At 59.3% G+C, this 11725-nt stretch overlaps 1 protein-coding gene across 3 annotated transcripts; it reads left to right on the forward strand.

The window, feature by feature from the left end:
• The first annotated feature begins 746 nt into the window (after positions 1-746).
• RASAL3 (RAS protein activator like 3) lies at positions 747-11280 on the forward strand. Of its 3 annotated transcripts, none has more exons than XM_004443536.3 (18): positions 747-854; positions 986-1320; positions 3116-3246; positions 3384-3462; positions 3552-3613; positions 3984-4054; positions 4663-4789; positions 4876-4974; positions 5420-5962; positions 6325-6469; positions 6716-6860; positions 7747-7983; positions 8070-8271; positions 8378-8496; positions 9417-9807; positions 10092-10249; positions 10803-10866; positions 10973-11280. In XM_004443536.3, exons 2-18 carry the CDS (start codon positions 999-1001, stop codon positions 11114-11116), a joined length of 3039 nt encoding a protein of 1012 aa, XP_004443593.1. In that variant the 5' UTR covers positions 747-854; positions 986-998; the 3' UTR covers positions 11117-11280. The 3 variants fall into 3 exon arrangements, with proteins under 3 accessions (XP_004443593.1, XP_087299795.1, XP_087299796.1); XM_087443669.1 differs by having other exon boundaries at positions 5420-5929; XM_087443670.1 differs by lacking the exons at positions 10803-10866; positions 10973-11280 and adding an exon at positions 10672-10796.
• The last annotated feature ends 445 nt before the right edge of the window (positions 11281-11725 follow it).

The raw sequence follows: 11725 nt of genomic DNA on the forward strand, positions 1-11725 counted from the left end.
ACAGTCAAGGACACTCGGGAAGCAAAAATAAAGAAATAAATAAATTTATGTTATGTGAATTTCACCTCAATCTAAAAAACCACTACCATGATCAGCTCCCAGGAGCCCCCTTGTGCTCCCCTCAACTCCCCACCCCACCCCCCCGCCCAGTCACTAGCCCTCCACAGGAGACCCATATCCTGACTTGTTACACGTAGTCTTGCCTGCTTTAGAACTTTATAGAAATGCAGCCACACAGTGTTTACTTGTCACTGTTTGTTTTTTTGCTCAACATTGTTTGCACGTCATTTGAGTTCACTCACCCAGTGGTCTGTTGATCCTTATTGCTGCATGGTGGGAACATCCCACTGTGGAGGAGACCACAACTGAGCCCTTCTACAGTAGATGCACACTTGGATTGTTTCCAGTTTGGGGCTGTTACAAATAGCACCAGTGGTCATGTCTATTAGGTGTATACACCTAGCAGTGGACTTGCAGGGTCACAGGAGAGCTGTACAGTCAATATTCGCAGATCATGCCAAACAGTTTTCCAACTTGGGTGAATCGGCCTACACTCTGACCAGCAGTGGATGAGAGTTCCAAGTACTCTGTACCAGCATTTGGTCAGCATGTGCCCATTTTGCAGAGAAGACAACTGAGGCTCAGAGAGGGGCATGTGGGACCTCCTGGTCAATGAGAGATTCTGAGTCCTGCTCTGTCACCTCCTCTCCTCCTGCATCCTGCTACGCTGTGCCCTCCCAGCCTGGCTGTGGGGTGGGGTGGGACAGACAGGGTCACGTGGAGTTGCGTTCAGCGGGAGGAAGCCAGGCAGTGTGCAGACGGCTGCTGATTCTGGGGCTGGTCAGGAAGTCAAGGTAAGGGAAAGAGTGTGTATGGCCCCTGAGGGGGTTCCCTGGGGGCAGAGCTGAGAGTGGGAAGGGGACCAAGATGAGGGGAGCATGTGGGGAGACACACGGCAGAACTGGCACCCTCTCTCGTCCCCCAGGAGAAGCCCCACCATGGACCCACCATCGCCAAGCCAGGTCCCCCAAGCCCAGTCTGCAGCCCCATCCCCGCTGACCTCCTACCGCTGGCACACAGGGGGCAGTGGGGAGAAGGGGGCTGGAGGGTTCCGCTGGGGCCGCCTTGCGGGCTGGGGGAGGGCGCTGAGCCACCAGGAGCCCGTGGTCAGCAACCAGCCAGCCCCTCGCTCGCTGTTCCGTCGTGTCCTCTCTGCACCCCCCAAGGAGTCGCGCACAAGCCGCCTTCGGCTGTCCAAGACCCTCTGGGGGAGGCATAAGAGCCCACCGCCGGACTCAGAGCCAGAGCCGGAGGCCCCAGGTACATGGCTCCCCCACAGGCTGCGAGGGCGGATGCTTGGGTTTTGTCTGCCTCCGAGCATCAGCCCTACAGACACAGGAAGTTGTGGGGAGTGCGAAAGCCCAACAGGAAGTGGCTGGGGCCTAGCTGCCCTCTTCCTTCTTTCCCCCTCACCCAAGGCCTGGGGTGGGGGAGAGGCCAGGGCCCTGTGGGCAGGGGATCCAGCCTGGGGAAGCCACAGGGAATAGACTGAGGGTAGCACTGTCCAGATGCCAAATGGCTCTTGGCCCCAATGGGTCTCTCCTCACATCTGACGGGCCCAGGCTCATCCTCTCCTGCCTGGATATCCGTCCCCGCCGCCTCCTGCCCTCCTGCCCTCCAGCCTCCAAGTCTTAGTTTCTTCACCTCCTCGAGCCCCAGCTTCCCCATCAGTTCAATGGGAAAGCTGAGCCCCTACCTTGAAGGCTATATTATTTCTTTCATTCATTCGTTCATTCAGGCAGAAGTCTGTTGAGCATCCACTGTGTGCCAGGCCCTGATTCAGGCACTGAGGACACAACAGTGAACAAAACAGATATAACTGCCTGTCCCGTGAAGCTCACAGTGTAAGGGTGTGACAGACAGTAAACAAGTAAACAAGAAAATGGCAGGTGGGGCTGTGTCACACAGAGGAATCTGGGGTAAGGGGTATCTGAGGATTAGAGCTCGTGAATGTAGCACTAGCTCAGGGCCCAGCATATTTTAAGTGATCCATCAAAAGGTGGGAGTTATCATTTCTTCCCCTGGTGGTAAACAACAGGACAGACAGGTAATCTGGGAGGCTTGATTCAGCCCTTCTATTCCTGGAAGCTCTTTTAACTCTCACTGTTCATATTCCCATTTTGCAGAGGCACTCCTTCAACCCCCTCCAGGTTATCAGGTATTGCCCACTCCATAGGATCAAGAGAGAGCCCTCTAATAAGAAGACCTGCTCCTCCCCTGCTCAAACACCTCCCATGGCTCCCCACTTCTCCCAGGACAAAACCCCAGCTCCTCTAACCCACACCCAAGGTCCTGCACCAATCTCTTCCTGGACCTTCCCCTCTAGCCTCTGAGCCCTCCAAGCCCTTCTTCTTCTCTCCTTTATTTCTCTAGAACTTTTCATCTCCCAGCTTTTGCCCAAGCTGTTCCTGTCACCGTCCCCACCATCTTTGTTTGTTAAAACCCAATCCTCTGTTCAAGACCCAGCACAAACTTACTCTCTCTGGGAGGCCTTTCCTGACCCACTGCACCACTCTCTCCCCAACCTTGACCTTTTCTGTTCCTTTCTCAAAGTTTGAATAGTTTCCCCACCTTGGACTAGTTGTTTTTGTAAGGAGCCAAAGCTGCTGTCCTGTTGTTTAACCTCTTGGACTACGCACTCTCTTGGTTAAGAGAAGAATACTTGTGTCTGAAGCCCAGCTCAACCACTCACAAGCTGTGTGATCCTGGGCAAGTCACTCAACCTCTCTGGGTTTCGGTTTCCTCCCTGGTAAAGTGGGAGTTCTAATAGCCCTTTGAGTGGCTTTTGGAGGGTTAAATGAAAGAAGGCATGTGGAACAGTAAATACAGTTCAGGGCACACAGTGGGTGGGCTGCATCCACTACCCATGGCCATGGGGACAAGGCCCCTCCAGAGAGGGCTGGAGACTTGTCCAACAGCAGCCTGACATGGCTGGTGGGGGAGAAGGGGAAGGAGGCCCTCAGGAGGAAATCCCCATGAGCCTTGGTGAATGGAGATTGTGGTCTGAGGGAGAGGAAAGGACTCCCAGGTCCCCAGCACCTCCTCCTCTACCCAGAGCCTGAGCCAGAGCCGGAGCCCCCTGTCCCACAGATCCCCGAGGCCCCCACCCCCGACGCGCCCATCTGGAACATTGGGGCCTTCACTCTGCTGGACGGGAGGCTGCTGCTGCTTGGGGGTGAGGAGGAGGTAAGAGGGCGTACGTGGGCAAGGGGCGGGGAGGAGAGGAAGGGGAGGGGGAGGGGGACAATGGAAAGCTGCCTGCCTCTCCGTCTGCCCGCCTGCCCGCCTCCCCGTCCTGACTACCCCGTCTTGTGGGGGAACAGGGTCCTCGCCGGCCCCGGGTGGGGAGCGCTAGCTCTGAGGGCAGCATCCAGGTGGCCATGGGGAGCCTCAGGGATCCAGGTGAGCTTGAGAGGTGGGGAGGGCTGGAGCATTTGGGGCAGAGCCCAAGATGATCCCACTCCCAACCTTCCGTGCCTGATCACCCACAGACCGGATCCCGGGAAAGACCGAGCCAGAGGCTGCTGGCCCCAACCAGGTCCACAACGTTCGGGTAAGGCATGGGGGGTGGGGTGGTGGAGGGGAGAGTAAAAACTCCCAGGCCCTCAGAGGTGAAAACAGACTCTTACTGGGTGATCTTGGGCAGGTCACTGACCCTCTCTGGGCCTCAGTGTCCCTATCTGTCACATGGAACTAATGAAAGAAACCCCCCCTCAGGGCTGTTTACAAGTCAGTAGAGAACGCAGGAAAGCACACAGTTAGTGCTTTAGAAATGGGAGCTGTTGGTTGCCTTTACTGTTCCTGCTAATACAGCCTGAGCTTGTGGTCCCCCAAGATCAGCAGATCCTCCAGGATATCCTGAGGGGAAAGGAGCCGAGGAGGGAGCATGGAGTTCCACCCAGGTGACATCCTCCTCCCCACAGGGGTTGCTCAAGCGACTGAAGGAGAAGAAAAAGGGCAGGTCGGAGCTGGGAGCCAATGCCTCCCGGGATGGGTAAGGGTCTCTGAAGGGCTGAAAGGCTGGGATTAGACTTTGCCCCCTCCCTGTCCTTCTGCCTATCATTCCAACCTTCACCAAATACCCCAGTGGCCCCCTCTGTGTCCTGCCCCATGTTGGGCAATGCTGGGGCCACTGAAAGACTCTAGCACAGAGCCAGCCCTCGGTTGAAGGGTGGGGGCAGAGTCTGACACAATAACTCTAAAACAGGAGTGAAGTCAACACCCTGGTCTGGGAGTGTCAGGGAACGTACCCTTGAACTGAGATCTAAAGGTTGGATGAGATCTAGGCCAAGAGGGGCAGGAAAGCATTCCAGGCAGAGGGAACAGCAAGTGCAAAGGTCAAGAGGTAGGATGAAGCAACAAAACAAGGGCAGTGTGAGTGGAGTTCTCGCAGGGAGGGATTTTGTGGAGGGAAATGAAGTCAAAAGGCAGCAGGGGCTGGCTGTACTAGGCAAGGCCACGCAGGCCACCGTGAGGAGCTGGGTTTATCCTAATAGCCATGGGTTCAAGGCCAATTTAGGTTCAGGTCCATCCTGGCCTCCCTCCGCCCTTTAGGCTGTGGGGAAGGGAGAAATGACCGCTTGTCCACGCGCCCCTCCCCAGACCCCCCAGTGCTCTGGGCTCTCGCGAATCGCTGGCCACACTCTCCGAGCTGGACCTGGGCGCCGAGAGGGACGTGCGGATCTGGCCGCTGCACCCCAGCCTCCTGGAGGAGCCTCACTGCTTCCAGGTAAGTGCGGGCAACTCCCCACCTCACCCCTACACTCAGGCTCCACCCTCGGCCTCAACTGCACCGTGGAATCTCCTCCCCCACAGGTAACGTGGGCAGGCGGGAGCCGCTGCTTCTCTTGTCGCTCGGCCGCTGAGAGAGACCGCTGGATCGAGGACCTTCGTCGCCACTTCCAGCCCAGCCAGGTCGGTACAGCGGAAAGTCGGACCTGGAGGCCAGCCCCTCCTACCCAACCCAAAGCCCGCCCGCGCCATAGCACTGCCCCTTACACACGCCTGCCCACCCACACCTTCGCAACCACTCCGAGACCCTCCCCCGCTTCCCTAGTCTATCACCAGCTCCTTGAGGCATGACCTCGTCCCTTCTATTCAGTCCGGGCCCGATTTGCACCCAAAGCCCGCCTACCAGGCAGCCGCCAAGCCCCGACCCTTCGGCTACCCCATACCCTGGAGCCCCGATCTCTCTCGGAGAGCCCAGAAAAGCTAGAGGGCTTCCGCATAGCCACCTTAGGATCTCCGCGGCCCCACTGCCTTCCCCCAGGAGTCAGCGATCTCCGGTGGGTAGGGGCCCCGCGCTTCGCCTCTGGCGCCCAACTTCGAGCACCGACGCCTGCCCCCCTCCGGTCCGCAGGACAATGTGGAGCGGGAAGAGACGTGGCTGAGCGTGTGGGTGCACGAAGCAAAGGGGCTACCCCGGGCGGCGGCGGGGGCGCCGGGCGTGTGCGCCGAGCTGTGGCTGGATGGCGCGCTGCTGGCACGCACGGCGCCACGGGCTGGCTCGGGCCAGCTCTTCTGGGCCGAGCGCTTCCACTTCGAGGCGCTGCCACCGGCACGACGCCTGTCGTTGCGGCTGCGCGGAGTGGGCCCGGGGGGCGCTGTGCTGGGCCGCGTGGCACTGGCGCTGGAAGAGCTGGGCGTCCCCCGCGCGCCCGCCGCCGGCCTGGAGCGCTGGTTCCCGCTGCTCGGGACATCAGCCGGCGGGGCGCTGCGGGCGCGGATCCGGGCGCGGCGCCTGCGTGTGCTGCCGTCCGAGCGCTACAAGGAGCTGGCGGAGTTCCTCACTTTCCACTACGCGCGCCTCTGCGGGGCGCTCGAGCCCGCGCTGTCAGCACAGGCCAAGGAGGAGCTGGCGGCTGCCATGGTGCGCGTGCTGCAGGCCACCGGCAGGGCGCAGGTGCGGCGCCGCGACGGGGCGGACCAGGGTGACTAGAGGCAGACCGATCGCGCGCTCCAGGCCAGGGTGGGGGGCAGGACCCACCAAATGGCACCTGCGAGGGATGGGGCACCTTGAGGGGCGGGGCCTGAGCTTCGGTTGCGAGGGGCGGGGCCAGAGCTTAGCCTCAGCTCTGAAAGACTTAAGTTTCTGCTGTGAGGGGTGGAGGTTCCGGCCTGTTGAGAGCCGCAACAGTGTGGGCAAAGCCTGATCAGCAGCTACGAGGGGCGGAGCCTGTGCCCCGGGTTGGGTGACTGGCCAAAGGCAGGGAGTCCCCTTCCCTCAGTCTGCTCCCCGCGCAATGTGAGCCCCGCTATGCCCAGGCGCTGGTGACAGACCTGGGCACCGCGGAGCTGGCACGCAGTGGAGGCCGTGAGGCACTGCTGTTTCGGGAAAACACTTTGGCCACCAAGGCCATCGACGAATATATGAAGCTGGTGGCACAGGATTACCTCCAAGAGACTCTGGGTGAGGCAGGGGTGGGTGTCCGAGGCCTGCTGGGCAGGCTAGGGGACCCCAGGGGAGATCTAGGAGTTCCCGGGTAACCTGGATTCTGGTAGTGGGTGGTGCTTTGGGGGTGCTGGGATCCTAGAGGGAATTGGGGGCTCCCCGAGAGTCAGGTGCCTCGGAGTCAGTTGGAGAGAGTTGGAGGCTGGGTGTGGTGAGTTCTGGCAGTCATGGCCCTGGCCCCTGTCTGGCTGTACTGGTATGCAGGGCAGGTCGTGAGGCGTCTCTGTGCCTCCACTGAGGACTGTGAGGTGGACCCCAGCAAGTGCCCAGCCGCAGAGCTGCCCCAGCACCAGGCCAGACTGCAAAACAGCTGTGAGGAGGTCTTCCAGAACATCATCCACTCCTACGAGTGAGAATCAGGGCCCCAGCACCTCAGCCTACCCCTGCCTCTCAACCATTGTGCTAATAACCCTGACCACCAATTAGGGTTTGCCAGATAAAATATAGGATGCCCAGTTAAATGGGATGCAATGTTTGAGACATTCTTAAACAAAAAAAATTATTAATTTTTTTATCTGAAATTCAAGTTTAACTGTTTGTCCTAAAGTTTTATTTGCTAAATCTGGAACCCATTCCCAATGTCATCTCAAGTTGGGGTTCCTGATCCCAAATAACTTGAGACCGAATTCCTTGTCCTCTAACTACAAGTGACACCATACCTTAATTCCATGCCACCTGACCCCGGTTAGCATAGGACCTCAATCCTATGACCTCTGATTCCAGGTGATGCCATAACCCCAATCCATGACCTTGACCTTAAGTGACCCTGTACCCCAAATCCCACGTAACTGATCATAGGAAACCTGGGATTCCAATTCCTTCACCTCTGGCCCTAGGTTAACTTGTATCCCTAATCCCATGTCACCTGGGACATCAATCCTGTAATTTCTGAACCTAGGCGACCCTGTAACCCCAATCCTACCCTACTTCATATCATGTACTCTGTCTGGCACCCCAAACTCATGTCCAGTTATAGCTATGTCCCAAGCTCATGGCCTCTGTCTTTATGTGAAACTCTACTCCCAATTACAAGATTACTGACTCCAGAGGTCACCACAATAACTACAACATAAACCCTGACCCCAGTGGATCTATAACCCCAAGCACCGTTATCCCTGATGTCTCCAATCCTCCAGAACGCAGGTGACTTCTGACCCCTGACCTTAGGACTTTGACCATCCATGACCTATATGCCCATATCCTGCCCCCTCTGACCGTTGTCTCTTCCACTCCAGCTGCTTCCCGGCAGAGCTGGGCACCGTGTTCTCAGGCTGGCGAGAAGAATGCAAGGCTCGTGGCTCTGAGGCACTTGGCCCCCGACTAGTGTGTGCCTCTCTCTTCCTGCGGCTCCTGTGTCCCGCCATCCTGGCACCCAGCCTCTTTGGCCTGGCACCAGAGCACCCAGCACCCGGCCCAGCCCGCGCCCTCACGCTGATCGCCAAGGTCATCCAGAACCTTGCCAACCGTGCCCCGTAGGTGCTGGGAGTCTGGGGGGCCATGCTGGGGCCGTGGGGGTGGCAGGTGCCTGACCTGACCCACCCAGTCGGCCCTGACCCAGGTTTGGTGAGAAGGAGGCCTACATGGGCTTCATGAATAGCTTCCTGGAGGATCACGGACCAGCCATGCAACACTTCCTGGACCAAGTGGCCATGGTGGATGTGGACGCAGCACCCAGTGGTTACCAGGGCAACAGTGACCTGGCCCTCCAGCTGGCGGTCCTGCACGCACAGCTCTGTACCATCTTTGCTGAACTTGACCAGGTGTGGCCTGAGCACAGGGCCCAGGACATGGGGTAAGGAGGCAAGAGGGCAGGGAGCCTCTGGCCCTGCAGAGCTTGCTCAGCATCCTCCCTGCATGCCTCACCAGGCAACTCGTGACAGCCTGGAACCACTACCCACCATCCTGCGCGCCATTGAGGAGGGCCGCCCTGTACCTGTGTCTGTGCCAATGCGCCTCCCACCACCCCCAGCCCAGGTCCACTCCAGGTAACCTGCCTGCCTCAAGGCAGTCCAGTTCTGATGGGTGAGAGCAGGGGCAGGGCTGAAGGCAAGCACAGGTCAGACTGGGGTCGGAAGTGAAGACAGTGAAGACATGATCCTGTGTCAGGGGTGAGGGACAGAGGCACGTGTGGGGTCGGCACATTGGGGTTGGACGGAGGTCAGAGGCTGGAGACGAGGTCATCCAAGGGATCAGGGAGAGGCTCACAGTATGGTCAGAGGGCAGGCTCGGGGTCAGGTTGAAGTCCGAGGGGGATTGGTCGTTGCAGAGGTCAGAGAGAAGTCACATCTGGAGTCAGGGAGAGAAAGTGACATCGTGGTCAGCGAGGAGGGTGAGGTTCCAGTGAGAGGTTGTGGATGGAGTAGAATCGGGGTAAGACCAGCGTCAGATGTTAAGCTGCATCATCAAGGGTTAACAACAGGTTCATATTGTAAGCAGAGGTCAGGCCCAAGGTCAGATGGGGTCAAGGGAGAGACGTATTTGGGATCAGAAGTCAGGGACCATGGTCTATTAGGGGGCAGAGACAGGTCAGCTTAAGGTCAGAGACTGGAGACAAGCGGGGATCAGACTGGGAAGGAAGAGGCTACCCTTGCAAGCAGAAGTCAAGTCCGGGGTCAGATTGGAATCAGAGGTTACAGAGAGGGTCAGGTCAAGAGTTACACTGTGTCAGAGGTCAGGGACAAGGCTAGCGAACAGTCAAAGATTAGACTGGGGTCATGACAAGGGCCATAGAGAGGACAGTCTTGTCGGAAGTCCAAGACAGTGTCAGAGGTCAAAATGTGATCCCATCCGTGACAGGGTCACACAGAAGTGCAAGATGAGGGGTGGGGTCATTTCGGGTCAGAGGTAGGGATGGGGTCAGCTCAGGGGCCAGTGGAGGGTCTGAGCTCCCCCATCCCACCCCCAGCTTCTCCGCAGGGGAAAAGCCCGGCTTCCTGGCCCCTCGGGACCTCTCCAAGCACACCCCTCTCATCTCCAAGAGCCAGTCCCTGCGCAGCGTTCAGGGCGCAGGGAGTTGGGCCTGGCAGCGGCCAGACGAGGAGCGGCCCCCGAGGCTGCCCAGGCCGGTGCAGCGCACGCAGAGCGTCCCTGCTGGCCGTGCCACTCGCCGCCGCCCATCTGCGGGGCCCAGACCGCGACCCAAAGGCTCCCTACGCATGGGCCCCGCGCCCCGCAGCCGGCCCTGGACCGGAGCCTCCACCTCGCTGCCTCGGAAGCCGTCGGTGCCCTGGCAGCGCCAGCTGGACCAGCCGCGAGACAGAGACCAGGCGCCCGGCGCGCACCGACCCGTGGGCAAGGTGAGGTACAGCCTAGGTCCGCCCACAGAGGGGAGAGACAGGACTGAAAAAAGACTGAACCCGGGCAGGCATCGGTTCAATACCGAGCTCGTTGGCGCTGTGTGACCCCGGGCCCACGCCCAACCCTCTCTGAGCCTCAGTTTCCTCCTCTGTAAAATGAGAACGATGTTCCCCAACGGGGCATGGCAGTGAGGAGGCGGAGCGCAAGGGACAGGAAGGTCAGGGTCTTTGGGGAGAAGAAGGGGCAGGACGGCGGGTCAGGTTACAGCTGCTTCCTCCCACAGCTGGCAGAGCTGCAGTGCGAGGCGGCCGCCCTGCGCGAAGAACAGAAGAAGCTGTCGGGCCTCGTGGAGTCGCTGAGCACCGACATCCGGGCCTTGACGGAGCAGCAGGAACAGCTTCGGGGCCGCCTGCAGGACCTGGACTCCAGGCTCCGTGAAGGGTGAGCCCCGCCCTCTCCATTAGCTCCGCCCCGAGGTGGGCCTGCTGCAATCAGATCGGCCCAGGCCCCACTTTCATTCAGGTCCTGCCTCCCAGTCTGTCCTACCCAAATCACTCCCGGCACGGCCACGCCCCTAGGCCAGCCCCGCCCCAACACACCTGTGTGGGCCCCACCTCTTGGTCAGCTCTGCCCGCCCCAGGTGAACCCGCCCCAGGTCCTTAGCAGGTCCTCTTGACCAGGCCCCACCCTTCAATCAGCCTCCCCCAAACAGGTTGGGCCAGGCCCTCTCGCCGTCTGGGCACGCCCCCATCCCGGTCACGACCCCACCCAGGACCGGCCAAGCCCCGCCTCCAAGAGTTGGTTGGTCCTTTCCTCCCAGCCATTCAAAGCTCTGATTCAGCGCCTTCTTCAAACTGATCTAGGTCCCGCCCCCCAGCTGACAGACCCCCGTCTCCACTTCAAGCCCCTTCCCCTGAATCCTTGCCTCTCCAACCAAGAGCTGGAGGCGAGTTCCTCAGCTTCTGACCCTCTCCCCTGCCGCTGATCCCCACAGGACCTCGCAGTCGGATCCAGGGCGCCATCCTCCAAGCAGTGAGGACCACAGGCTGAAAAGTCTGGTGAGACCCCTGCCCGAGCCCTGGGGCAGATCTGGGCTGAGTGAGGGAACGAGGGTTGGGGTGCAATCTTCCCCTGGCTCCGAGCCCACCGCCGCCGCCTCCCCAGGAGCTCCGCCTGACTGAGATGGAGAATACTCAGGCCCAGCTGAGGGATGCCGTCCAGAGCCTGCAGCTTCTTCCGAGGACGTCAGGATCCCGGAGCCAGCCCCTGCCCCTCAAAGCACCCTGTGTCAATGGAGACACCACCTGAGCTGCCCATCCCATCCCACGTGGTCTGGGAGCAGAGAGATAGCGTCTTGGGGGTCAGTCTCACCCCTGCCTCACCCCTAGGTGGCCTACAGTGGGAGTGGAGCTGTAGGTGCCAACCGGTCTGGCACCATGAGCTTGCCCAGTAAAATCTTGATTTCAGTAAAATTAATGTTTTTTTTTTTGCCTCTATGTGTTGCCAATCAGAAAGCACCCCCTCCCCCCATTCAGCTCTCCTGAATTCTCCCCTAATTGGTGGTCTCAAGGAGGGGCGATTTAAGGGAGTTCTCACCAGCCCTGTGACCTTAGACCTTCATCCTCTCAGACCCTCCATTCCCTCATCTGTAAAATGAACCTAAAGTTCTTACACAGTAGAAGACCCATAGTTTAAAGTGCTCCATAAAAGATATTCTTCATTGCTGGGGGCAGCACTTGCTTCTCAGTGAAGCCCAGATCCCACCTCCACCAACCCCCAGGCCCCAGATGAGAGCATCTTCCTACGCCTCCAAATCCCACACCAGCTCCCTCATGGCAGGGAGGGCATGGGTCTGGGAGGTGGATGAAGGAAGAGGCGGGTGGGTGTGGAGATGGGTGAGTTCTGTGGGTGTTGGTT

The sequence above is a fragment of the Ceratotherium simum genome, chromosome 18 (genome assembly GCF_057802395.1).
Source record: "Ceratotherium simum simum isolate JZ-2026a chromosome 18, ASM5780239v1, whole genome shotgun sequence".
Classification (NCBI taxonomy): Eukaryota; Metazoa; Chordata; class Mammalia; order Perissodactyla; family Rhinocerotidae; genus Ceratotherium; species Ceratotherium simum.